The sequence below is a fragment of the Puma concolor genome, chromosome A1, assembly GCF_028749965.1.
Source record: "Puma concolor isolate L17-30 chromosome A1, mPumCon1.1.hap2, whole genome shotgun sequence".
NCBI classification, from domain to species: Eukaryota; Metazoa; Chordata; class Mammalia; order Carnivora; family Felidae; genus Puma; species Puma concolor.
Window position 1 is genome coordinate 60,924,070 of NC_141667.1, and position 27,619 is coordinate 60,951,688.

The 27,619-nt window shown below is 43.0% G+C and overlaps 2 protein-coding genes across 5 annotated transcripts in view; one reads left to right on the forward strand and one right to left on the reverse strand.

Annotated features, from left to right (window-relative positions):
• The window catches only part of DOCK2 (dedicator of cytokinesis 2), a 418,455-nt gene that overhangs the window by 194,259 nt on the left and 196,577 nt on the right, over positions 1-27,619 (forward strand). The gene's annotated exons all lie outside the window — the stretch shown is intronic.
• INSYN2B (inhibitory synaptic factor family member 2B) overlaps positions 5,175-27,619 on the reverse strand; it is a 120,977-nt gene continuing 98,532 nt past the window's right edge. For 2 of the 4 annotated variants that reach the window (XM_086712906.1, XM_086712961.1), the window contains 3 exons: positions 24,667-26,893; positions 23,470-23,544; positions 7,786-8,241 (listed from right to left, as the gene is read on the reverse strand). In XM_086712906.1, coding sequence (XP_086569032.1) covers positions 8,055-8,241; positions 23,470-23,544; positions 24,667-26,012 — 1,608 coding nt within the window. In that variant the 5' untranslated portion in view covers positions 26,013-26,893 and the 3' untranslated portion in view covers positions 7,786-8,054. Of the gene's footprint in view, positions 6,064-7,785; positions 8,242-23,469; positions 23,545-24,666; positions 26,894-27,619 lie in introns of those variants that run through there. The other 2 variants (XM_025924914.2, XM_086713092.1) reach the window with 2 other exon arrangements.

Below are 27,619 nucleotides of genomic sequence, written 5' to 3' on the forward strand. Positions count from 1 at the left end.
TGAACGTACTTGTTCAAAATTGTGCAGAAAGTCAGGGGCAGAAGTCAGTACTTCTAGCCTTGTTCTGGTCTTTGTCCCATGGGTTGTTTTTCCTCCTAACGTTTTCATCTCCCTATTTTCTCCCAGTTCATTCAACAATCATATATGAAGCACATATAGCATCTTAGGCAATGTGATAAACACCTAGAGGGCCATAGAGATTCAGATGACAATTTCTGTCCCCCAGGACTTTGCTCCCTGGTGGAGATGTGCATGAGAGCTTGACAAAAGAAATGTCAAGATAATATAAGCAGCAGCCTGTTCAAAGCTCCATGAGTACTGGGAGGATGGAGTGACTAATCCCATGGCAGGGGCGGGGGATGATCAGAAAAAGTTACAGAGAGGAGGTGACATTTAAATTGCAACTTGCTGTCTGGCATAGGAGGTAAAAGCCCAGGCTCCCAAGCTTGGCAGACCTTGAAGACACTCCAGTCTTCACCACCTCATACTTGTATACTTGGACACATTACTATTACCCTCTAAGCCTCAATTATTCTCCTGGAAAATGGGGTGGTTGTAAGCTACCTTGAAATAAATCAGTTAATGGAAGCAAAGCATTTAACAGCCCATTTTAACTTCAAGAAGCTAGAGCCTTTATTATCATAATTAGTAGTAATATGGCTCATATTCATTTATTCCTCCCAAATGAAAATTATTTTCCATGATAGATAGGTAATGGAACAATGTCCCAGGTAGAGGGAACAGCATGGGTTAAGTCACTGATATGCAATAGCCTCTGACTTTTTTGCAAGATGACAAGGAGGCAGGGATAGGGGGAAGTAGAATAGTAGGAAGTTAGGCAATACATATTAGATTGCAGTCAGATTGTAAGGAAATTGTGTTGCTGTGGGAGGATTGTTATGCTCTAGGATGCTGGTGGGATGCTTTTAAGGGTGTAGAAACCAGGTAATGGCCAGATGTGTGTCTTAGAGAGATCCCTCAGGCAGCCAGGAGAGAGCTGGATCCAAGGGAGCTGGAAAAGTAGAGAAAGTAGCCCTTGAAGGCCAGTACAGTGGTCTACATAGAACAGTCAAGGGCTCATGATGGTGAAGTCATTCATTTCAGTTAAACAAGGACCTCCTTGACTTTACAAACTGAGGAAAGCAGTTCCCACTCTCAGGACACAACATATAGTGGGGAAAGAAGGGGTGAAGGGAGGACTAGAAATAGCTATAATTTAAGACAAATAATCATCACAAGAGAATAACGAAGACTGCTTTAAGAGGGTCAAAAGGAGGGAAGGTGGGGTGTTACATACAGGTGCGTGAATCAGAAAAGGACATGTGCTATTGTCAGAACACATCACCCTTCTCTGGGCCATAATAAGCTCTATAAGGCAAGCTGCATCTATGATTTTCTTGACCAACACAGAGAAGGGAATCAATAACTGTTGGAAAAAAGTGATTAGGGCTGGGGTTGATCTGAGAAGTTTCCCTGGAGCTGGTGGATACATGGTTCTGGAGAAGAGGGAAGGATCTATTCAGGAAATCCATTCAGGTCAGTGGTGAGTTCATTACATGGCTTTGAATTTGCTCCCCTTGATCCCTAACTATAGACAGCACATTGTTTTCTATCTTGAAACAAACAAGCAAACAAAAAACAATGGCAACAGCTCATGACTTCTCTTCTCCATCACCCATATGGGATTTCTGCATGTGGGATTGGATTCAGTCAGGCTTGGAGTGCTTGCTGAAAGAGCTATGTGAACCACTCTCAATTTCATCAATTAAAGTGACTCAGCCCATTTGGCTCAGGAGAAAGAAGGCTTTTCTGTCAGCATAACCAGGGTATCACAACACATGTGCTACCTGGGAAACCAAACCCAAGCACCAATGGGAGGTCATTGTGTTTAGCTGATGATTTAAAAAAATACATATTGAAGTTTTGCCAGGAGAAAAAAATTTGGTTTTATTTGAATGAAGTTTAATATAATATGGTTGTGGGTTCTAAGAATTTGTGAGGCCATTCGTGATAATAAATGCTTTATTTGCTTTGGAGCGAATAATCCTTTGGTTTGATGCTTATTGTCTTTTCATTTTAGTTGTGGTTTAAACCAAGGCAAAATGCTCTGCCCAAAATGTTTCTTCAGTTACATAGACCCTGTCTCCTTTAAATTGCATTTTCTATAAAAGGGACTAGGTCACATGTAATACATTTTGGCATTTTAATGAAAACATTACAGAGAAAATAGTTAACAATCTGCTTTAATTTCAAAACTAATTTCCTCATTCATATAGTAAGGCAGTATCTTGGTAAAATGTGAAAAATGCATTGGGATTTAATTATGATGGCAATTTGTTCTGAAACAAGGTTAAACTGGGCTGTCAACGTTCAGAATAAAGGTATTAGGAGGTTGGCAGTGGGGGTAGGATGATAGTGGTTTGACGTTCCTGGGTCCTGAGTGCCAGGTAGACCATAGTAGAATTACAAGCCCTGAGCACATTGCTTACTAATCAGTAGAAGGATGGATATTCCTGGGGGGAAGATAGAGCCTATAGATTCCAGTGGCACCATCCCCACTGGAGGACTGATAGGCAAGAAAACAAACAAATGAAAAAACCCTGGGAATCATTTTTTCATGTTGATCCACTGGATCCAGTTCATTCATTATTTATTACTGCATCAGATATTTGAATTCCATTATGCTAAGTGCTAGAGACACAAAGGTAAGCAAAAATAAGCAGGATTCCTACCTTAAGAAGATTATAGGCTAATGAGAGAGAAATATAGTCATCAAAGAATGACACAAATATATGTACAAGGTCAACTGTGTCAAGAATTTTGATGGAGGGGTCTCTGGTGCCAGGTGAGTATACAAAAGGAGTTTTTCATGTGATCTAGGACGGTGGTGGTAGTAGTCTTGGAAAACCTTACCTGGGAAGTCCCAGTAGAGCTGGAAACTGACCAGGGGAGGATGACATAGAGTAGATTATTCCGGGCAGACAGAAAAGCTTACACAGATCCTTAAGTATGTGTTAGGATAATGGGTCTGTAGAGCAGACAGGGGAAGTGCCTGAGATGGAAGCTTCCATGGGAGAGTCAGATGGGCCCTTCTGGGTGACAGACCTGGTCTTACTTTCTAAATTTGTCAGGAAGCCAGAGTGTGACATGGGTCAGATCTAAATTTTGCAGTAATTGTCTTTGCTGCAATGTGGAGAATATGCTGCAAGGGAAAGGGAGTATATGTTGGGGGACCAGTTGGGACATTTGTGGAGGCCATCTGAGAGAAGGGGTTTGGGACAGGATGCCAGCAGTGGAGGAGAGGCATGTTTATCTTGGAACCTGGCTTCATCTGGCAGTGAGAAAACCAAACTCTATGTTTGCTCTTCCTGGGCTGAGTGTCCTGTAGGAGGCAGGCTGAAATCATATATTTGGGAAACCTCAGGAGTAGGGGTGATAGATGTGATCAATAAGAATTCAAGCTGTAAGTTGGTTAAAAGATGGGGATGAAGTTGAGATGGAGCTCAAAGGGCTTTTGAATATTAAGCTTGTCAAACATAGTTTACACCAAACACAAACAGTGTTGGTTGGGTGTGGCTTTGTCCGGCAGCTCTTTTCATTGCAAGCCATGCTTTATGAGCATAATGATCATAAAACGCCTATGTTTCTTGGGACTTAAAAAAAAATATGTTTTTAGCATACAGCAAGTTGCCTTGAGCAGCTCGAAATGAAAGCCTTTTCAAGCAAAGGGTATTGAGACCTCTGCTCAGCTAATGAGGAAGTTGAACCTGCCAGTCGGAATTGGTCTCAAGTTTAGTGTCAGTGGTTCCTGGAACTAACCCGGGGCCATGGGGTCCCATCGACCTTCACATATTCCACCCACCACTACATTACTCCAGCACTGACTTCCCCAAGTGATTGCTATGAGCCCTTGGACGACTCATCGAGCCTTACTTGACTGCCTCATGCTGAAAATGGCACAGACCCAGCTCTTGCAGTGTCTTTCACCTCAAGGATATTTATTCCATGCAACAAGGATCTTTCCTTTCTCAGAGTGCTATGCTGTGTTTAATATACATTCATATTCTTCTGGATCACTGAGGACTTTGTCACTTAACAATTCATTGTCATGGTTTCTGGTCTTAATAAAAGCAAGAAGAGTGTACTCCTTATCAACACCATTTTTTGACTGAGAAAATCTTAAGCTTGCTTCTGAAAACCTACCGCAGCCCCATGAAGGCATCTTGCATCTTCTCTCCCAATTTACTCCAATCAGCAAATGAACGAATATGCAATTAGTGAGCACCTGTTGTGTACCCTACATTGTGCTCAGGGCTTTTACTCACTTCATTGTCAGAGACCCTTGTAAGACAAAGGTTATGTTCAGTATTATAAGGAGTCAGAGGCTCCCAGAGGTTAACTTTCCCAAAGTCACCTAGCAAAAAGAAAGTGGCAGAATAATATCAAACCCAAGACTTCTGATTCTATGCTCATGACTCTTCCCACCTTAAATTGGTAAACAAGCTGGCTTTAGATGGCTCATGGACAATGCAGGGGAAAAAAAAAAGGAATTGTATGACGGGAAAGTTGTTTTCTTTTCAGTTCTCTCTCAAACGTCCTGATTAGTCAAGTAGAAAATGTGTTTGGTGTTAAAGTGGCTTTAGCATGTGTTGAATATTTGCTAATTTCCCTTTTTAACAAAGAGAGCTGGTCTCAGGCTTAACACCTTCAACACTCAAAAATCTTAGCAAGAGTTTAATAAAATTATTTTGATTTCATCTTCTATTTTTGGAGCATCATATTGGTTTCCTTATGGTGGCAATATAGAGTTGCCTTTTAGGGAACTTTTAAGGAAGAAAGAAAATTATTAAAAAAATTTTTTTAAGTTGAATAAATTATAGTTCAGGTGTATGGGCACAATAATGATAAAAAATATGAAAGTGTATCCATCTAAATGAAGCTAGGAACTATTCCATTGATTTAAACTGCCTCCTTCACTCTCAGGACATGTGGGGCTTCATGTGATCATTGCGGCACTAAATTGTAAATGTGTTCTTTGTTTATCTGTTTTCCTGGAACACAATTAGAAGCAATTATAATGAAAACTATCCCTGTCCCTAGGACCGTTGAGGCATCCTTCTTAAGTTTAAATTTATAACCCAAATCAACCCAAGCTAGTAATGGAGTCTTAAAACCTAGGAAAAATACGTAAGTTTATTGCAAAAGATAATATCCCATTTAAAACAGTTTAGAAATTTACAAAACCTTACATTGGTACACAGTCTTGAAGAAGGTGCTCTCTATAGATGAGCTGGCATGAAGTTCCAAGTATAGTGAGTACCTATTTTTTTAACTACAGAGAAAGCAGCTACACAAACTCCTGCAACTTAAGTTGATATGTGAGTCTCTTTCCCTTCAATTTTACAAAAGTAATTTTTGCCAAATTAATATCTCTCCATAAAACCATATAACCTCAAGTACAGCATTTCTGTAGAATAGCATGGTAGATGTTACATCGTATTTTACAAAGAAGTGATTTCACATGGTAGACGAGTATAGATAGAGGTTTGACATATGTATCTGTATGTTCTTCAAAACATGGAGATGACCATTTTTGTGTAGCAGGAAGGTGTTTACTGAATCCATTTCCCTCCTAACTATTTTAAATGTTCAGTATTCAGAAGAGACCTTTCTGGTTTCAGGCTGGTGGCCTGAGCAGTGCTATGTTGTGCTTTGGTATAGAATTATATAGCCTCATTTTTTGTTGTTGTTGTTTGTTTGTTTGTTTTTTCTCAAAATGTCAAAATTTTCCAACCCCAGTTTCATTTAATTCAGTTGAGGCTTTATCTCAGGCCCCTCACTCAATACAAGTGTATGACAAGGTGAGATTCATCATTTAAGAGTTGGATTATCCTTTTGTGTGAGTTACCTCAGACACCTCTTCATCGTTCCAGGGTAACTTTGGCAAATGATCCAACTGAGCTCTGGGTCGTTCTGCTCATTTTGATGTTGGAATGTGCACAGAGCTTACAAAGTAGGTAGAGTAGGTGTTTACATCTCCGTTCAAGAATGGACAACCAGGCCCTGAAAATTTAAGCAATTTGCCGAAGGTTAGTGTTATAGACTGTTCTGTTGCCTGGGTCTCTTAATTCCGGGAACAGGATTATTTTCATCCCAGCATGCTACCCAAGAATATAAATTAATTTGAAAATCGGTGTAAGCAAAGCAAATTAAGATGGAAGCTCTACTATGAGATAAAATTACATAAGACATCCCAAATGATTTTGTCTTATTGGATTATCTTCTGTGCTGTTCTTTTCCACTGTTGGGGCCAACTGAGAGTTGATTGTGTGGATACAGAAAGATCTGTGGCTTTTAGCCAGTGGTAGCATATCTTATTGAAATGTGACTTCTTAAGTATGACAAGTGTATTTATCTTAATTCCAACTTAGTGTTATGTATTCCGGTCTCATTTTGTGGGTTTAAACATTACACTAGAAACAGAATGAGAACATCTTGAATGACATTCCAAGACTTAAATAGTGCAAGCTGAGACTCTTTGCCAAATTTCCCTCTCACTCTCACCGAAATAGCTTTGTGCACTGCAGCACGGTGACAGGGAAAGGTGAATCTGTCGGAGTGGTTTGTTCAGTGAGTCTCAATTTGCAGTGGGGTACGTACATCCCACGTGCACTCCACAAAGACTCTAACTCAGAGACCTGATCTTCAGCAAAGGGGATTATAAAATGCCTTCTTCATTGAGTGCCTGTGGAGCTTTAGGATCCCTTTTCTAAGCAGCATCAATGCAACCACAGGCTGCTAGAGAATTTAATGCAAAGGAATGCGAGCCTTTCCAACCTACCCCTTATCCCCAAGAGTATGTAGCAATTAATTACATTATAGTAGTTTGTTCAGCCATGCAAGTTTGACTGGACCCACATGTATGAGGATCTTGCCAAAAGAATGAGTCAGACTTCAAAAGAATTCAGACTTTGGGAAGGAAAGGTCTTTAATACTAAAATGGAAGAAAATATATCCTCATCCCCAGTCCTGCTGCTTCTTCAATCAGGTGACCATCACCTGGTCATCACAAAGGGAAATTGTGTAGATTAATATACTTTGGAACCTATCTACAAGGCTGTTGCTGGGATGAATGAACAAGAACCAGTGTTGTGTTTTTATCTTAGTCTGATGTTACTGGTGAGATGAAATGGACAGACAGGCTGCTGGATCTCATGGCCTTAAATATTGCAGGGACAGTAACTGTGGAACCTTCAAGTTCAAGCCCAAACCAGGTCCCACCCATTTGCCAACAGGTCTGAGGCCCCAAGCTGAGAATCACAATGGTTTAAGGCAGGCCCTGCAGCGGCTATAATTACAGGATGGCCATACCAACAAGTTCCTTATATCCTGCCATAACTTTACTCTGCCACAGACTGTAAAGCTCACATAGCATGAGATGACATGGGATCTGGGTCCCATGGGATCTAAGGGCTAACTAAAAATGAAAATTACCCAATCCATGAAGTGATCTTGCATTTTTATGCCCTACCCGCTTCTGATGTACTTACGTATGCCAATATCTTAGAAAACTGCCAGTTTATGTTTCTAGTTGCGCCCCCCCCGCCCCCACCCCCCACCCTGGGGTATCTGATTATAACATTCCTCTATTTTCCTGTTGTGTGCAACATTTTTTTTTTTCTTTTGGGATGATGAACTCAGGATGGGAAGGGAGTGTTTAGCATCATGGAGGTTTTAGAAGATGTGATGGGGTTTTTGCCCATGGTAGGAACCTAGGCTATCAAACAAGGATGTGAACTGGTCATGTGTGACAGGGAACTAGGCAAGTGGTCACTCTAGTATCCATAAAGTCCTCAGCAAGTGTCACTCATTTAGGTGAGATTAGTGGTCAGGTGTCCAGCAGCAGCTAAACCAGCTCCGAGTCTTTCCCATTTTGCAAGTTGAATGGCTCACCACCTGGGGCCTGTGCTAAGAAGTAGAGAAGGCCTGAGGGCAGTGGTTTCCCCACCTTGGGGAGGTACTTGGGGAGGGCAAAGGGAATGGACCCAACAAGCTCAGATCCACCAGAAGCATTTCTTCTTCACTTTCTTGGTTTTCCTCCTTAAGTCCTGTTTCTCAGGGACTGGAGGCTCTGCTGGGGACTTTGGTGGGGGAGATGCCTCCTCAACTGGTTCTGCTTCCTCCAGACTCTGTAGAACTTCATGGAACCTGCCTTCCTGCTGTCGAAAATCATATTCTACACTGAAAAACACAGAGGAGAAGGAAGGAAAGTAAATTCAAATCAGCACTTATTGATTTAGAATCACCAAGTATCTAACTGACATGGAAGAGCATAGGCTTTGAGATCAAGTTCCAGATGCTTAGGTACCTGCTGACCTTGGGAAAACTGTGCCACCCCTTTCAACCACTAGTTCCTCACTGGTTGAATTGGAACCTGTAATGCCTTCCTTTTGAGGATGAGACATGTAATATGACAGCCTGATAGTAGGTGTTCAGTAAATATTGCTACAATCTCTCTCACATTTATTTAATGCCCCTAATTGCTAATTATTTTTACACATTTTGCATGAAAGCTGCCTCATTCTAAAAGATTTAAATAATACAGGGGAAGATACAAAAGAACTAACCACTCAGTTTCCTCATCAGTAAAATGGACACAATAATAGCAACTATTCCAAAAGCTTTCTTTGCAATTAATATGTATATTAACCAAGTGAAAGAATACAAAGGAAGTGTTTAGGGCAATACCTGGCATGTAGTAAGGCTTCCATATTTGGTAGCTTCTATGAGTCACCATTGCGACTATTGCCACTAATACATTATGTCTTGCTCTTTGCCTTGCTTCTCAACTTAACAATGTGTCTCAGAGGGCTTTCCATATACATTCACCATGTAATATTCCTCAATGTAGACATATTTAAATACTTCACTGGGCATTTCCTAATCTTCATTTTTTTCTTTGCTATTTTATTTGTATGTTTTGGAGTTGTTAATGTACAGACTCCATTGTATTATTTGTACACAGGTCTGTGAGCTAAACATGATGTATTTGGGGATCAGGGTTCCCAGAGGCTGAGAGAGTCAGATACCTGGGAGTACAGAAGTTCTGGCTTGCTCATAGTGGGTACTCACACATCCTGTGTCCTTGAGGGCTTGAGAATCAGGCCTGCAGGTGTGTTAGGGTTTGTCAGCTTGACTCATAACTCGGGCTCAGTTTTCCCAGAAGCTGGAGAGGCAGGCCAGAAAGAATGAATCCTGCAGATGTCCCTGAAGGCTGTGCAGGGGCTCCCTCTGCCCTTAATTGTCCACTTTCCTCCCTCGGAGATTTACTTATGGAGGAGTTTCCAGTGCTGAGATCCTTATAAGAAGGCTCTTAAGCTTTTAGCTGTATTTTTACCTGGTTTCATTCTAGAGGCCTCAGATGGCCCAAGATGAGTAACCAGTGTAGGAGTGTGGAAAGGAGAGGAAATGCAGAGTCATGGAAACAGTACATTCTCCTTGCTTAGCATGAAGGGAAATCAAATGTTTCATATTGAAGACGAAAGACCCCACATTGGTTTGCCATGTGACATGACTGTCCAAAGCCTTTCTAACCAGCAAGGGATGAAAAAGAGCTGTCATTAAAAGGATACTTGGTCCTGGTCTGCTATCCCATATCACCTTCTAGAGACCCAGGATCAGACTAAGCGCTGCTGGAAAGGCAAATCATGGTTGTCATGCATGACTAATGAAGTCCCCAAATGGGCATTCTGAGATGGAAGAAGCTAAAGAGTCAGAAGAGCCAGATGGCATGTTTTGTAGCCAGACGGATGTGGTGTCAGTGCTTAGGGAGTATTGGGAAGGTGTTTCTGATTATTTCATTTCTGTAGTTTTGATAAGCTTCACCCAGATTTTCTTCTCCTTGGTGTCATCCTTTCTTTTTCCATTTCTCCCTGGTGCCCTCTATAAAGATATACTCCTGGATGGATGACCTACATAATGGCTGTATTTTCCAAAGCAAAGCTCCACAACTGATTAGCTGTGAGATCTTGGGGAAGTCATTTCTTATTTTTAAGCAGTAGTATCTTCATCTGCAAAATAAACATGATATCTACTCATAGGATTTCAGTGAAATTTAAGAAGTTCAGCTCAGAGCAAGGCATCAAGTTTTCAGTCAGTCATTCAACAAATATTTATTATCACCCATGTGCCAGGCCCTATGCTAGGTGCTAGGGAAGGAATGGTAGATAAACATTATTTATGGCCTCCTCATGCTGGTAGTCCAGTGGCTCTGTGTCCTCAGTAAATGATAGCCAAAGTCAAGAGCTATTAGGGGCATTTTAGTCACAGCCCAGGATTCGCTAGGTCAGTGAGCAGAGGCATCCACAGACTCAAACAGTGAGGCTTTCCTTCCAGGATGCAGTATCAGCATTGTACTCCTCTTTGTCTCTGGGCCTGGGGTGAATTTTTGTCTGCACTACCTGCACCTCACTCTCCCTTGTGGAAACTTAAAGAGATGGATTTGGGGGCTGGGGAAGAGTTGTTCAGCAACCTCTGCACTGCTTCAAGCAGTATGTTACCAAGCAGTATGTTGCAAACTCTGATTCTTACCCCCTCTAGCACTAGTTCACAGGTAGGGAACATCCATATTCACAGTTCTCCTACCTCCTGAAATATCCCTATCCTTCCCCCAAAGGCACAAAAATGACCTTAATCTTAGAGCACCAGATAGAGCCCAAGAAAGTGGGTACTCCCTGCTCGTTCCAGGAATTTCTTGTGCTTTCTGGTATAGGATATTTCACCCGTCTATCCAGTCAGCCAGCCAGCCAACCATCCATGTATCCAACCACTCATCCATGTGTCTATCCATCCATTCATACATCCGCCCATCCATCCATCCTACCTACCATCCATTCATCCAGCCAGCCAACCAGCTGGTCAGACAGATGTGGTTACTGCTTTAGTGGATCTTACATCCCAGTATTTGAGGTATGTGATTAAACTAACAGTTGCTTTACAAATATGCTTTGCATTTATCCCCACTACCCCTACTTGCCAACTGTTCATCCATATATGTCTACCAAATGATACGAACATACACATAAACTGGCCTCCTTCTTCTCATCTGTAACATTTCTCTGACTTCATAATTCAAACAAACAAATGACAACAACAGCAAATCACCTGAGTTTGCCAAGACTCACAGTAGTGTCCTAATATCAGTTAGAAAACATAATGCTCTGGGTGATTCCAGGATGTGTATAGAATTGGCATGCCTAGGGAGAGAAGAGCCAGGAGACAATGTAAACTCAGTCTCCTCATTACAATTTAAAGTTCAGCACAATATAGAGAAGAGAACAGGGGTGCTTGAGTAGAACACTCCTGGGTTTGAACTAAGGCTATACCACTTACTGTCTGGGTGACCTTGGGCAAGTTGCTACTCTTTCTGAGACTCAGTTGAAAGAGGAGATTATAAAGCTACCTCACTGGGTAGTTGTGCAGATGGGACAAAATAACAGATGAAATGTCCTCATGTAGGATATGGTCTCTGCCTACTCCACTCTTCAATAAGTCTTTTGTCTCCCTATCTTAGGGACTGAATGCCTTACCTCCTCACTCACACCTTTAGCTCTTCAGTAATTGTACACCTTGTCGGCAACATCATTCTTCACTCCTCCCCTCGGTATACATTCGGGGAAGAACACACTATGTTTCTATGGAAACACCACAGGGTTCCATTATAATCATTAGGGCTCCCCACCCCGCTCCTGCAACTGTCCCCACTGGTCTTGACAATTTAAAGGGGATTGAAAGTGACTTTCTTTTTCAAGGCCAGGGAAATAGCATAGTGTAGGGAAGCATGTATGCTTTGGAAAGAAATTGATTAATGTGTTTTCGGCCAAAGCAATTTATTAACATAAAGGAAAATTGTCACTTTTCTTCTTATCCATCCGTTTGACAAACTACTGTTTAGTTTGGAGGGGAGGAGAGGGAGTATATTTTGTTTTGGTAGCAGCTGCCTTATAAATAGGCAGGGGCAGTGCCCTCTCTCATCTGTTTTCATTTTGAGGCTGAGTAGAGAAGAGGAGATATCCCTTAACTTCCTACTTATCCAATCCACACCAAGTTGGCAACCTCTTGAAAAGGGAAATAAGCTGCCTACTTGGTAAGAATTCAAGTAAAGTCTTATCAGAGGGTTCTTTGTAGGTTGGTATTGACATAGAACACCAGTAACTTCTCCAGCCTCACCTCTGCTTCTTTCTTCCTCTTAATTTCCCTACCCTGCCACTCTTATCATCTTCTGCATTCATATTCCATATGGAGGAGAGAAATGTTGAGTGCCTAGCTTGTGTAGAGCTCTGGCTCACAGTTTGGGCCAAACAGTGGTCAAGAAATTGTTACAGTATGGGATTCAGACCTGGAGCCATTGAGATAGTCCAGAGTATTCAAGGTCTGTGAGGTTAGTCCTTTGAAGATGTGTGGAATACCTAACACCTGGTTCAGGGGTGGGGGCACTGAGGAGTTCACTGGGGAGCCTTAAAGCCCTTCCTACCCAAGATGACTGTGCATGGCACCACATTGGATTTAGAAAGTGAGCTGTGTGTAAAGTAGAAATGGAAGAGAGCTTTCAGGTTTTCCTTTTGAGGGCACCTCACTAATCTAACTGACAGATCAATGCTTCAGCTATCATGCTAGGTGAAAAGTAGAAGGATGTTTTTCTAGGTAATTGGAAGCAGCGAGAAGCCTAAGTCATGGCTTGTCTAGAAGAAGAAATAGTGAGAAGCAAAAAGAGGATAAATACATAAATATATAAGCAAACAATAGAGCTGGTTTCTGGATGTAGTATCTTGGCTAGGCAAACTAAAGTTGGGTGAGCCAAAAGGAGATAAAAGTTTATATAGAAACAAACAGTGGAAACCTCTTACTTTTATATAGCACTTTCAAACCGCAAACATTTCAAATCTGTGTTTTTATTTTACCCTTACAATAGCCCAGAAATATGGGAAGATTGTTATCCCCATTTAACTGACAAAAGGGGTTGGCAAAGGGAAGTCATACCACGAATTATGATCAGAATATAAGCCTGGTCTCCTGATTCCTAGTCCTTTGTTTTTCCTAAAGAGGGGTCAAATGTTTTAGCCTGGGGCTTGTCTATTACTGGGGGTCTTATTCTAAGAAGAAGAAAGAATGAGAGGACCTGTACCGCATTAGGTGAGGACATGTAGTATTTAAGTGAATAATAATAACAATAATGAGAAGTAGGAAGGCAGGGAGGAGGAGGAAGTGGAGGGAGAGGAAGGGAGTAGAAAGAGAAGAACTAGTAGTAATCCATATTGTTGATACTATACTACAAGTTCAGTAATTCTTACATGTCTCATGTATTTCTCAATTAACTTCATTTTACAAACAAGGAAACTGAGCCAAGGAGAGGTTAAATATTCTGCCAAGAGCATGCACTGGTCAGTGATAGAGCCAGGATTTGAGCCTCCTTTGTCTAGCTCCAAAGCTTGTACACTAAGATATATTGCACTGAAAGAACATAATAGTCTCTATCTGTGTGAGATTCTATTTGCCCAATATGTATGGGGTAGGGGTGGTGAGGTGTGATGACCAAGGCCTGGTGCACCCTAATGACCTCACTGCCCCCTGTGACACCAGACCTAACCTGGGGCTGGGCTGCATGAAGGGCACTTTATGACCCAGTTGACCAATACACCTTGTAATAGTGTTTCTTCTTCTTCTTCTTCTTCTTCTTCTTCTTCTTCTTCTTCTTCTTCTTCTTCTTCTTCTCCTTCTTCTTCTTCTTCTTCTTCTTCTTCTTCTTCTTCTTCTTCTTCTTCTTCTCCTTCTTCTTCTTCTTCTTCTTCTTCTTCTTCTTCTTTTTTAATTTGAGAGAGAAAGAGAGGGAGAGAGAGAGAGTGCAAGTGGGGGAGAGGGGAAGAGGGAGAGAGGAAAAGAGAGAATCTTAAGCAGGCTCCCCTTCTAGTGTAGAGCCTGACACAGGGCTCAGTCCCACAACCCTGGGATCATGACCTGAGCTGAAGTCAAGAGTTGGATGCTAAACTGACTGAGCCACCCAGGTGCCTCTGTAATAATGTTTCTAGATTGCAGAGCAGTTCTGACTGTGACACTGCATTCCCAGAGAAGATGGGAACCCCCTTAGGAGGCAGCTTACTCAAGGCAATATAGGGGCTCTGCAATCTTGGGTCTACTGTAGGCTGCTGAGGTCTGCGGTAGGCTTTGTGCACTTCCTTCTTAGGTGAGTCTTGCTCTTTTATAAAGAGAAAAGATGATAAGCCACTTCCATAAACCATACACTCCAGGCAAGTTGGCTGAGAAATTAATGATCCACAGCATCTTCCTGAAGATAAAACATCTTCCAAACCCCTCTCCATCTCTTCATCATCTCTGTGCATCAGAGAGCTTCTGTGGCCCCTCTTGCCATGGAATCCAAGAAAACCACAGATTTATTGACCTCCTGTCACTTTCTTTTTTAAAGAATTAGCTGTAAGAATCAATAGAATCAGTGAGGATAGTTTGGTTCCTATCCACTTGGATAAACCATGCTGCTTTGGAAAGTGTCTCTGGGGAAGAATTACAGTCTGGGAAAGTAGGGGCTTTAGTTTGTTTTCTCCCTCCCAATACCCTCCCCCCCCCCAGCATAGAAGGGATTTTGTTCCTAAAACTTTCTTCTAACGACTAGTTTTCTCATTATTTATAGGGTGTAATTTCAAGCTTCACAACTTGCATCCATGTTAAGTTGGCAAGTGCACCTCTTCTCCTAGGGCATCTGTCTGCTGATGAATCCTCAGAGAATCACAGGTGCTCTCCTTGGTACATAGATAAGCAGAACCAAGCTGTAGAAGTCTTCACTGCTGATCACTGTCTATGAAAGAGATCTGTGCTCTGTGTTCTGTGGCTCTGTGTCAAGAAGGCCTTCAGGTTAGGCCTTCAGAAAGGGCAGGCCATGTCAGAGAACTTTAACATATATTCACTGATTATGCAAGGTCAAAAGGTAGGAGGGGCAGGAAAATCTCCTGAATGCAGGATCGGTTTGAGCTCTGGCTCCACTGAATCTTGGACAAATCTTCATGCAGCCCCTCTGAGTCTTAGTGTCCTCCTCTGCTGAGTGACAATATCCATACCCACATTTTAGGGTTGTTTGTTGGGAGTCCGAAGTGAGATGATACATGTCCAGTGTTTAGCAAAGCGCCTGGCACCATGCCTGGTTCAACAAATGGTAATGATTGTTACATTAACTTGACAGAGAAATAAAGATTGGGTCATTCTGTGGTCAACCGTGGCCTCCGTGCCAGCAGCCATCCATTTGTTATTCCTGTGAAATTCTCAACTTGATTGATTTTATATTTATGGCATGTTTCAGCCTCTTTAGCTATTAATGCATTAAAATAGGGTTTAATTTTTATTTCAGATAAATTGCCAATGCAATAAATCATACTTTCTCCTTGCATTCTACAGGAAAGAAAGGGATAAAGCTACTGAGAGAAACAGAGGCTAGGGGCAAATGTCTTGGGGATCAACCTGTCAGGGCTCAGAGAAATTTCCACCTGTACCCCAAACTCTATATCTGTTTCCTAAAGAGATAGCTTGAACCATGTTTGGGGCAGTTGTTTGGGGGATACTGGATGATATTGCTGTAATGTTCCCATTCCATTGTTTGCAATAAATGCTGCTCAGTCTGGACTGAAATGTGGTGAGGGCTGCAAGTGCATCTGTGGTTACCAGAAAGAACAAATATGCTGTGTAATTTATAATTATTTTTCATTGTGGACTTCATTGCTGGCCAGAGGGAGGACTGTGGCTGGAAGGCAGAGAAAGCTCTCACAGTTCACCCAGCTCCACACTGGGAGAGCATCAGAGGCAGACAAAAGGAAAAATACTAAATAATTTAAGTGGAAAGTCGGTTACTAAACCCACAGACCTGGGTGCATATCACATTTCTAATAAACTAAGGCCTTTTTCTCTGGTCAGGCAATAGCTTTAGGTGGCAGGCCAAGACCCCGTGGCCAGAAAGCATCACCTCAGATGGAAACGCAAGGAAGACGCTCAGGGCTGCTGACCCCTAGTTGGCTCACGTAGTTCTCCAGAGCCTCTTTCCTTGGTAAGGTGCAGGCCTGGCCTGGCTTCTCCTGCAGGGCACACAGCTGTAAGACTTTGGCTTGCGTTCCAGAGAGGCGCCTTCTAATGAGCTCTGAATATCAAAACTGTAAGGGAGAGACACCGGGAATGAGGAAGCTGGTTGCCGGGTACACGGAGAGGCGCTTGCTGTAAATCTCCCTTTGCATATCCTTAACATCTCTGTCTGGTGCAAAAGGAGTTATAACAGTGGAGGAATCAATAATGGTGAAAATGCAGCCTGTGGTCTGTGGAGCTTGAGGAAATGGTGGTGGAGGCTTCTGGCATTCAGTGTTATGCATATTACCTGGCTCACGAGCATGGGGTGACTATAGCCCTCTCCTGAACAGGGGGTGGTGGTGCTGGGCAGCACTTTGCATACCCACCCCACCTAGTGTTTGTGACTGCTCCAGGACTCACCAGAGGATAGTTCCTAGCATTTGCTCTCTTGGCTTGGCAGCAGAATTGGGCTTTAATTGGTCTTAACCTTAATTGGAAGAGGAATGTGGGCAAGGATTGCCATTTCATTTCTGATCTCAGATGAGGCCCGAGGAGCTGGGAGATGTAGCAGGAAGGAGTGACTACAAATGAATACCCTAAGTAATGCATAAGGCAAGCCTGGACCTCAAAATGGACTGACAGAGACTCGTTTTCCCTTTTCATTGGAAACAGGAGACCTCAAAAGTTCCACTTACTCTGTGAGCAAGCCCCTGACCTTCTCTTCCTTTCCCATTGTGTCCACCCTCACCTGCACCCCCTATTTAGGTCTGTATATGACCACCTAAACCTGTAATTAGAAGGGAAAGTCATCTTTCTAATGATGTATTTAAGACAAAAACTACTTACTCGGCTATTTTATTAGCAAGAATTTTCTATTCATAGACATGTGAGCTGTTTGTCACAAAAGTGCCTAGTAAATCAACTGCCACCCCCTCTTTTCAAGACCCTGATTGACTGTCTCTGAAGCTATAATGGATCCGACCTTCCCAGGAAGCTTGCTGTAACCAGACTCCCATCCTCCACCCCACCCCTCTTCTCCAGAAGGTTGGGGGTGAAGGCCAGCGACCAGTATTCACATATACCCAGCAGACTGCCATACAGGTAGTCCACGATCACCCTTTGAGAACACTATTGAAGGCCTGCGTCTTCAACTCAAGCCCTCACGATGCCCTTGGCTGAGGAGAACTTAGTCATGTAATGCTCTGCTGACACTCCTCAAATAGGTCTGACTCTGAAGGTAGCATGCTGTGGAATCTAGCCAGCAGGTCCTAGAACAGCATCCCAATCTTGTCATTACTAGCTTCAGAGTAAATGTGAGAGTGCCTCACTCACCTGTTCCCACTTGTATAATCTGAGTACTGTGCAAGTACCTGAACTTCTTACTTCATCTACAAAATGGGAGTGTTTTTATCTGTCTCACATGGTTGTGAGGGTTACAGGTGAGAACAAAAGGTATTTATAATGACAAGTAATAATAGAAACTTCTTATTTCTTTCCCGATTTTCTTCCCAACAGATCCCTGCCCTCAGCTAGCTGTCATAGTTGTAAAAATCATCCAAAAAAAAAAAAAAAGTCAAATAAACTGACTTCCAATTAGATGTGAGTAGTTTGTTAATCATAAGGGTTTAATCTGGTTGTATTATTATTGCTGCTGAAACAAATCACCACACATGAGTGGTGACAAACAACACCAGTGGTACTCTCAGAGTTCTGGAGATCAGAAGTCCCCAGAACATCAGAAGTCATGGTATCCGCAAATCTCTGTTCCTTCTGGAGGCTCTGTGAGAAGTTCTGTCCCTTGCTTTTTCCACCTTTCAGAGGCTGTCCACATTCTTTGCTTGTGATACCTCTCTTCACTTTCTGCTTCCATTGCGTACCTCCTCTGACTCTGTATCCCCTGTTTCTCTCTTCCCTTTATAGAGATCCTTCTGATTAAATTGGGCCCACCTGGACGATCCAGGACACTCATCCCATCCCAGGATCCTTAATCACATCGCAAAGTTCATTTTGCCATGTGAGGTAATATATTGACAGTGCCCAGGAATTAGAATGTGAATATCTTGTGGGGCCATTATTCTGCTCACCACATTGGGTTTTGATATTTTACCAAGAAAGACCACAGATCTCTAATGTCTTAATCTCCTCTTCCAAAGACATCATTGGGGGCAGATCAGATACCAGAGAAGGGAGATACTGGAGCATGGAGGGAGTATGTGGTTTGCCACAAATCAAACTTTGCCTTTTTACCACAGCCAGTACAGAAGTGTACTGGGCAGTAATATTGGATGGCCATGATGAACGAGGATCTCAATGTCCTGTGAAATTGCAACAAGCTCTCTGAATCATCAAAAGAAGATTTGATTAGGTTCCATCTTGTTGAGAGTATGTAGCACTCCAGGTATTTGAAAATTGACAATCTCTGTATTACATTCAGGTGTATGATTCAGTTCAAAATTATCTACTGAGGACCTGCTGCATAGAAGCCTTCCTTCCCTAATAAGAACATTTCATTAATTAACTAAGGGTCGGGGCACACACAAATGGTAATAATGGCTTTACTTTTGGACAATCTAAATAACTGTCTCAATCCCACCACTGCTTTTTATCTTTGCCCCAGTCAATATAGTGTTCCCTTTTTTGACAAGTATCTACTGAGTGACAACTATGAATTAGACACTGTCCCACAACTTTGAGATATTAGCCATTTACTGAAGGAAAGAAACTCATCAACACTACATTACAATGCAATAGGATAAATGGTATAGCAGAGGGACATGCATGCCATGGGGATCCTCCATAGGAAGGAATGTAAGGTTATCCAGAGGAACAACATGAGGAAATTCCCAGACAAAGCAGGGTGGAAAAGACATTCCAGGAAATGAGGGGACTTATGCAAAAGCACCAACATGTGACAGAACACACAGTATTTGAAGTTAGCCCAGTTCCTTGTGATTGGGGAAAAATAGGAGACCCAGCAGGTGAGAAGGTTAGTATCACATTCAAAGAGCCTTGAAAAATTAGCTAAATGCAACAGCAGGAACCACGGCAAGATTGTTTAGCAGGGGAGTGACATGTTAAGATTTTACTTTTTGGGTAATTTAGCAATCTATGTGGAGGATTACTTGGGATGGGGCAAAAGGGACTGATGGCAACAAGATGAGGTAGCATTCAAGTGACAGGTGATGAGGGCCTTGACCAGAGACAGAGGGGCTGAAGCTAAAGGGGATGGATTTAGCAAGTAGAATTGGTAGCCTATTTGATGTGTGTTGTGAGGGAGAAGAGTGAGGCAGTGGGGACTATAGTTTATGGAGCCATGGTCAATGGTGTTGAGCAAACTAAATAACAGGAAGAGAATTAATTTTGTAGGAGAAAATAAGGAGTGTGTTTTGATAAATGGTGAATCTGAGGTGGTTTTGAGATACAAATATGGAAATATTCATAGGTACACAGAGAGAGAGAGAGACACACACACACAGAGAGAGAGAGAGAGAAGGGGAAAGAGCAAGCTCATGGAAAGGTAGGGAAGGGTAGTGTCACAGAAATAAACTTCAGACCCATGAGCGTAGTGAAAGCCATGAAAAGAGGCTAAGGATGAGCAGAGGAGGCAGGAGACAGCCATCCAGGTCGACTTTCTCACAAACTGCAGATTTTCTGCTGCTCTCTGCTCTCTAGCACCTTTCAAACCCTACGTAGCCAACCTCATTCCTTCAGCCATTTCAAATGGTAAATGTGTAGCCTGAACTTTGTTTCCATTTCCTAAGCAACACACTTAGATGGGAGGAGAATTTTTTTTTTCTGAGAAAGACTTCCTATTTTTTTCCTTAAAACATTTGAGACATTTTACAACTTAAACCAAGCAGCTATTTTCCTGGGATCTACGTACAGAAAATAAATGCATGATTGGTGTAGCCAAAGACCTCCGAAGAGGCTCTGTGATTATTTTTAGAGTGTCCGTGGCCGTGGATGTGAAGATGAAGTGCTAGAAAAGCAGAGAACAGGAAGAGGAATATGGCATGGAGGGACCCCAGGCCCTTGAGAAAAGGGAAGGGAGCTTATCCCTTAGGACAGCATTTCCCAAACTTCATCCTTTATGTACCACCTCTAAGGTCTTTGTGAAACTCCCCATGCCATCTACACAATTATTTACTTGTTTTTTTTCCTCTCTAAATCAATTCACTTTTAAACTTGAACATTTATACAAAACAAGTAATATCACTTTTGAAAATGGAGACCTGTATCACTTGCAATGGATATATAGGGGGGACTAGTTTTCAAAGTTAAAAACTTAAGTAAAACATGTAAAATGATTACCTTCTGGCCGGATACTATTGCTTGCCTATGGCTATGAACCTGAGAGCTGCTCTCTCTTGGCAAAGGCACGTGATAAGCAAGCATTAGAAAGGCTTTGAAGATATTCTAGTACCAAATTCAGATTCCACCCCACCCCCCCACCCCCACCTAGATAAGCAGAAGGATCGAAATAAATTTGAAAAAAGGACAACCTTCTCACCAGGTAATTCAATGTTGTCTAATGTTGGAACCACATTAGATACCACATGGGCATTCACCCAATCCTTTGAGTAACTTGTCCTAGGATTAATACTAAGGAGAGGTGAGGAGAGTGACTGGGGACTAAACAGCCTGCAACCAGCTTGAGACATCTAGAGGCAATTCCCACACTCTTGCCTTGGTACCTATGGCAGTCACATTAACAAAGAGTCCATTCTGCCGGCTGTATAGAAGCCCCTGAGAGTCCCTGAGAGCTATGCATGGATTCTGTAGGCATTGGTGTTAGTACTATTCTCCTTGGTGAGGTAGGGTCTGCCAGAATGATCCCCAGTAAGAAGAAAGCCAAGGAGACATGGGGTGGGGGCACCCAGAAGGCTCGTAGAGCAGGGAGAATGAATGGGATAGAACTGATGACCTCACATGTAGCAGAGCCATATCCTTTGGCTGATGGGGCCACTTGGAAAACCTTATGTTTTTAACTTAGCAGCAACATCTCCATAGAAGACCCAGCAGGCAACTCATCACACGCCCATGTACTTTATGTACAGTGATGTGCACTGGGCCCATCCATCACCAAGGAGAGAGACTGCAGCTTAACAAGGCCTGAGGATGAATATTTCACATCACTTATTCATTAGTTTGTAAGATTTGACTTTCCAGGGCACAACACAAGGTTTGAAGTCATTTGAAATGTTAAAAAAAAAAATTGACAACTCTCATCTTCCCACTGTTACCCTGACGGGGATGTTGTTCTGATCTCTTTGCTTTCATCAAATTAATTGCCCGTTCTGCAATGGCTTAGATACAAGACTGTAGATAATGTCTGGGAGAGCAGTCTGCTTTTGAATGGTAATAAGGGTTGGATACATACAATAGCTGTTCTTGAAAAACTGGAAAGGGATGTGGGTGTGACGATTTGCTAACCCATCCAGGGGTGTCACTTAATTTAGAATGTTTGCTTGGGATGTTTGAAGTAAGTACCAGAAAAATGCAAACATTCTCAGACTTGTTGGAAGGTCATAATTTAGTCAAATATTGCCACTTTCAATTTAGCATAAAATATCAGAATGTCAGAACTGAAAGGAACCATAGGGACCATCTAATTAAAGGCCCTCATTTTTCAGATGAAGAAACTCAGAGGCCAGAAATGATTTGCCCAAGGCCAGGCCATGAAGCTCACAGTAGATTGGGAAATAACCACTTGTCCTTTTCACTTACAGAGCTAAATAAAAAGTCATCTTAAGATAGTAGAAAATACATCATCTGCTGCTGAAAAAAAAAAAAAAAGAGATCATCCAAAATTTAAATGGAGGTTAGTTAAAAATAATTCTTGTTTATGATGAATAGTTTTTTGCCCTTCCTAAATGTATAGACAATTAATAATTTTTTTAAGTTTATGTAAAAATATATTTTTATTTTGAGAGAGAGAGAGAGAACAAGTTGGGGAGGGGCAGAGAGAGAGGGAGAGAGAGAGAATCTCAAGCCCTGACAGCACAAAGTCAGAGGTGAGGTTCAAACTCACAAACTGTAAGATCATGACTTGAGCCAAAATCAAGAGTGGAAAGCTTAACCAACTGAGCCACCCAGGTTCCCCTAGACATTTGATAATTTTTGTTCTAGTGATTAGAAAATTTGCTTAAGACGGGGGGATATAAGGTGCACTTAGAAAATGCCCAAGACCCCATCTAAGTGTAGGAGGCTCCTGACTTCCTGTTCCAGCACCCCTCTGCCTACCCCCAATCCCTTGTTAGGACAAAGTCTCAGGATTCTGCTAAAGAGAATGAGAGATTTCAAAAAGACACTGGCAACACAATTTGGGCTTCAATTTGCTCAGGCTCTTGCTGCTTTTCTCCTCCAAGATAGAAAAAGTAATAGAGAGAGCAAAACTGTATACTTTAGTCAAACAAAATTAGATGCCATCAACTGAAATGACTGCTTTTGACCACTTTTCTACTGTGCAACCAAAAGTGGACTTCCAGCTAAGGGGGCATTGATCTTTCTAGTAATAACAGTAATAAGCCCTTGGATTTGTATAGAAGTTTGCAGTTACAAAAGACTTTCACTTATCTGATCTTATTTGCTCCTCTTGGCAACACTTAATAGGGATTATTGTTCCCACTCCATAGGTGAGGCAACTGAGCCCCAGGTAATTTAGCAGGCATCAAACTTGGAGATTTTGACTTCAAGTTTAGTGTACTTATCACTATATGATTTTTCCCATCAACCGCTTATAAAAATCTACTTTATTGCAGCAACCTTACCCTCTGCCAGAAGGAAATGATGTGCTTAGTAATGAACACAAAGTGCTTAGCTCGATTCTTGACACATAGTGCATGCTTGGCAGGTGACTGCCACTGTGAGGAAGGGGCAGTGTGGTGGAATAATTGAGATCATAGGGCTTGTCATCAGAAAGATCTGGACTTGAGTCCTGAGTCTGACCCGTTCTGTTCTCTGAAAATGTTTAATGCAAGCTGGGTCAAATGGCTCAACTTCCCTGAGGACATTAACACCTGCCTCACAAGGTGCAATTGTGAAATGAGTTGCAAATATGCATGTGGAGCTTAGTTGTGGTGCCTATACTTAGTGTGCAATAAATGTAGGGTGATTAAAAGGATTTGCTCACAGATCTTATTGTAAGGACACAAAGCAATGTCTGTCTTGGAACCAGATGTTAACATTTCCTAATTAAACACCTTGTTCTTTAAAATTTTCAGGCATTCCAAGGCCTCCTGTCTTTGCCTCTCACTTGACCTTACATGTCTAAGAGAGTTTACAAGGGTGTTTGTTCTGCGGCCCCCACAGCTTCTGTGCTCTACAGAGCAGACCTCAGTTGTGGCCAGGTACCTGTATATGATGCACGCTGTATTCTGGCAGGTACTGCAGTTGTTGAGATCTTGGCCAGTTCGATAAAAGTTGCGCCTGCAAGATAGAGCATTTTCTGGATAAATCTGTGGGCAAAAGCCCCATGGGATGCACACATTCTAGCTACTTATTTCCTACAGCATAGCACTGCCCCTCTCTTGGGTAGCAGTGTTCTGGAGTTGCATGACAAATAAAGAAACAAGAAACCCATGATACTAGGATCTCACATTTCTGGAGGGCTTAATAAATGTTTAAGCACTTTCATATCTGAGGTTTTCTTTATGCTGACAATAAGCCCGTGAGATGAGTCAGTTACTCTTACCCCCACTCCATAGGAAGGGAAACTGAGGGACTTTGCAAATGAGTAGAAGAGATGAGATTATTAAAACTTCTGACCATGTCATTCAATGCATTTCTCTGTATCACTGCATTGCTTCCCTCTTATAAGGCAATGTTGGTTCTAATTCATATCAGCAAATGCCAGTTATTTACTTCTCTCTTCTACCCTTTTGCTCATTAGCTTTGGCCATTCCTTCTACTCACTCTTTAGGGAGAACTTTTTCAAAGGACAAGCATTCCACACTTAAACAACTGCCTTCCCCCTCCCCAGACTGGTGCTGAGTCACCCAGGAAAGCATTTTGTGACTTCTTTCCTCTTTGCAGAATTGTGATCTCATTTGAGGTCCTACCTAGCAGATCAGTGATGGGCTGGCTGGATCCATCAGAGTGGTTTGTGGAAGGGAAGGTCAACAGTAACCTCAAGTCCTTTGTAACAAACACAAATAACTAAAATCCTGTGCAAATACAGCAACTTGCTAAGAGGATGGTGTGTGTGTGTGTGGGGGGGGTACCTGTGTGCTGTCATTTTCTCCCATCATTAACTGACCCCCTCTCTTTATGAAAATAATTTTTGACCCTGTTGTTTCATTGCCCCCCCTTTCTCCAGTCTGTTGATGTCTGGAAACAAAAACAAATAGCAATGGAAATCCACCAAAGCCTAGAAATTAATGAAACCCATCTGCAACAAAGAGAGGCCATTGGTAATGACTTGGGGAAACCATAGAACCTCAAAGACTTTGGAGACATTTTATTAACAGAAACCAATGCTCTCTCTCTGCCCTTGTCTTGGCAAATGACTTAGCCCAGTAGTTTTCAATATAAAAAAAAAATTCACCTTACCCTTCTGTGAGAGCTCGAGCTTTCTCCAAGTCTTGGATTACATTCAAAAGGACTTTAATTTTCTCTTGGTTCGAATGCAGAGATTCCTCCACCGACTGCAGCCTGCCTTGGAGATCACAGAGCTCCCCCCGTGCCAGGTGAATTGGATTAATCCCACCAGTCTCTCTGCTGCTCTGCAGTGTGGTCTCCCTCCTTGGAAGAGGAGCTGGGAGGTGACTGTTTCCTGAACAATTTTGAAAGTCCTGGGTGTCTGACTGGGTGGGGTTCTTTGCCATCTGCTCCTGACACATGGGGACAGATTTTGACACACTGTTAGTTTTGAGTGACAGCAGATCCTGGTGATTGTTGCTCGATGAAGAATAGTCTGAAGCCCCTCCCGGATGGGCTGGCTGGCTGTGGGAGCCTGGTGAGGGGGAGCGGTGAGTCCGTGGAGGTGAGGGAACACATGTTTCCTTTGACCGAGATGACAATGGTCCAAGGTCTTTGTCATCAGAGTTGTCTTTGGGCAAAAGCAATTCGGGTTTAAGTTTCCCTGTGCCTGGCATGTGGCTGGCATCGCTGGTGGCATTTAAGCAGGAAGGGGATCTTTCTGAATCTGATAGTGGCACTGTTCTCCCATCACCTGGACATATGTCAACCAAAGGATGTATGGAGTTGCTTATATCACCTGACCTGTCTGGGCTGAAAGTGGACTTTCTAGCTGCCCAGGTAGGACTGTGGTAAATATCATCGGGGACCTGAATGGCAGCAGTTGCTTTCTCTGAGGCCCTCCAAGCCCCTGCTTCCAAGCATATGCTAATAGGCCCATTGCTCTGCACCTTGGACATTCTAGGAGGAAATGGATGAGACACTTTGACCCTTCGAGGCCCATCCTCAAGATGCTGAGCCAATCTTAAGTAGGCAAGGTCAGAGGACACAATGTCCTGTTCAGAGAGGTTGCCGTTGACCTGGATGGCACTTTGGGATGCTGTTGGCATTTCTACCAGGGACTTGCTGGCTGTGAGTCTCTTCCTTTTGAAAACTGGGAAATGCTTCCTGAGACTGGGGGAGGTTTGGATCGCAATGTTCCGAAAGCCCCCTGCCTTCTGGGACCTGGGGAAGGAGAGTGAGTAGGTGGGAAGGTGATGGTGCCTGGAGGCTTGAGTCTTACCCATCGCACCTTGGTCCTCAGAAGTCTGGACATCAGCCTCAGCTAGGCCAGGTGGAGTCTTACTGGTCCCATCTTCCTTGAATCGAACCTGTTGAGATTTGCTCCTGCGGTGGTGGGGTTGCTTCACAAACTCCACTGACTCTAGGCTGTTACGCTTTAGAAGCACAGGCCGCACTTTCATATTTTGCTGGGCCATTGAGCCTCAGTTGAGAGGATTGGGACCGTACACTTCTCCGGGGCACATTTCCTTAGGTCTTTGGAGCAGCATCTAATGATGGCATCTCAGGCATGGAGATCTGCCAGCCAGGATGAAGTGGTCCTCTCCTCTGTGTATGGGAAGCTCTGTTGGCCATTCCCAGACAGTAGATTCTACTTGAGAACTAGCCGTAATGCTCCCCCTGCAGTTAAAATACTATTTCATTGCGGTGGTAATTGCCACTTAGATAAACAATGAGTTAGGCTAATCATTAAACATCTGATGTACCAAGAGAGCTGGTGGGCTGTTTATCAAGAGAGGCTGGCAGGCGGTTCTGATCCTGGAAGAAGCTTGCTGTCTTGAACAAAAAGACAACAAAAGTACCATTTAGGGGATAGCGCCAGACTCCCAGTGTGTGAATTCCAAAAGAAACCTGCTACGTCTGGAACATACAGCTTCCTTTCCCAGAGCATCAGTTTCCACTGTAAAACTATAGGAAACTTAAACACATCTTCTTTCCATAGCATGTAAGCAGACAGGGAAATCAGTGACCTGGGGGCTGGCTTCTTTGATGATACATGGTGCCCCTAAGGGAACATCCCCATTTGTGTCAATCACAAGTTCCTCCTTTGGGGCCATTGTTTTCTTTCATGCTGTTTCCCTTTTTGTCACAAAACTCAGTGCTGTGTGACCATGACAGGATTGAAGCATCCGAGGGCATTCAGAGGGCAGAGACCCTGTTGGAGTGTCTTGGCTGAAGTTCACATGTAGGCAAAGTGAGCCGCGTCTGCAGCCTCTGGGAATTTGAGTGAGAACTGAGCTCACTGGGCCTGGGGGCAGGGGTCTGAGGCCTGGCAGTCCTGCCAGCCAGCAAGGAGCGTCTGAAAGGGAAGAGAGAATAGTTGTAACTGAGAATGAAGTTCAGACCTGGGTTTCTCTCCCAATCCCAGCATCCTCGCCTAGTGCTTTTGAGTGGGTGCTCTAGGAGTAAGTCAGCCGCACCGCCCCTCTTTCCAGTCCCCTGGTGCGGCAACCACCTTGTGGCCACAAAGCCTGGGAACAAAATGCCTGTCTGCCTGGACCATTTCCTCCTCCCACTCACTCCCAGGCACCCGTCAGCCAGCTCCTATTCATCTTTGCAGTCCCAGCTTACGTGCCACTTCCTCTGGGAGCCTTTCCAAGGACTCCTCCCTCATATACACCTTCAGTGCTAGACCACAGCAAGACCCATTATACCTTCTCAGCACATCCTTCACAACACAAACTGCAGCTGTCCTGAAAGAACCATTTGTGTCTGCATGTATTTAGGTATGTCTTCCTCACTAACCTGTGGACTCCAGGATGGCTGGGGATGGAGCCTTTTTTTTTTTTTTTTTTTTTTAACTGCTTGGATATTTCCAGCCTGCTTCTAGGCTCACTTTGGGTGTATAATGAGCATTTGTTGAAAGAGTGAATGGCTAAGTAAAGGATCCCCTGGAAGCAAAGGAGGCCTGGGCATAGTACGGAGGTCCTAGGGCATCCTGCCAGTGCAACAGGGTGCTGAGTTTTCTCTGCTTTGACTGTAACATTTACTTAAGGACAAGATTTTCCCCTAATGTCTTCATTTT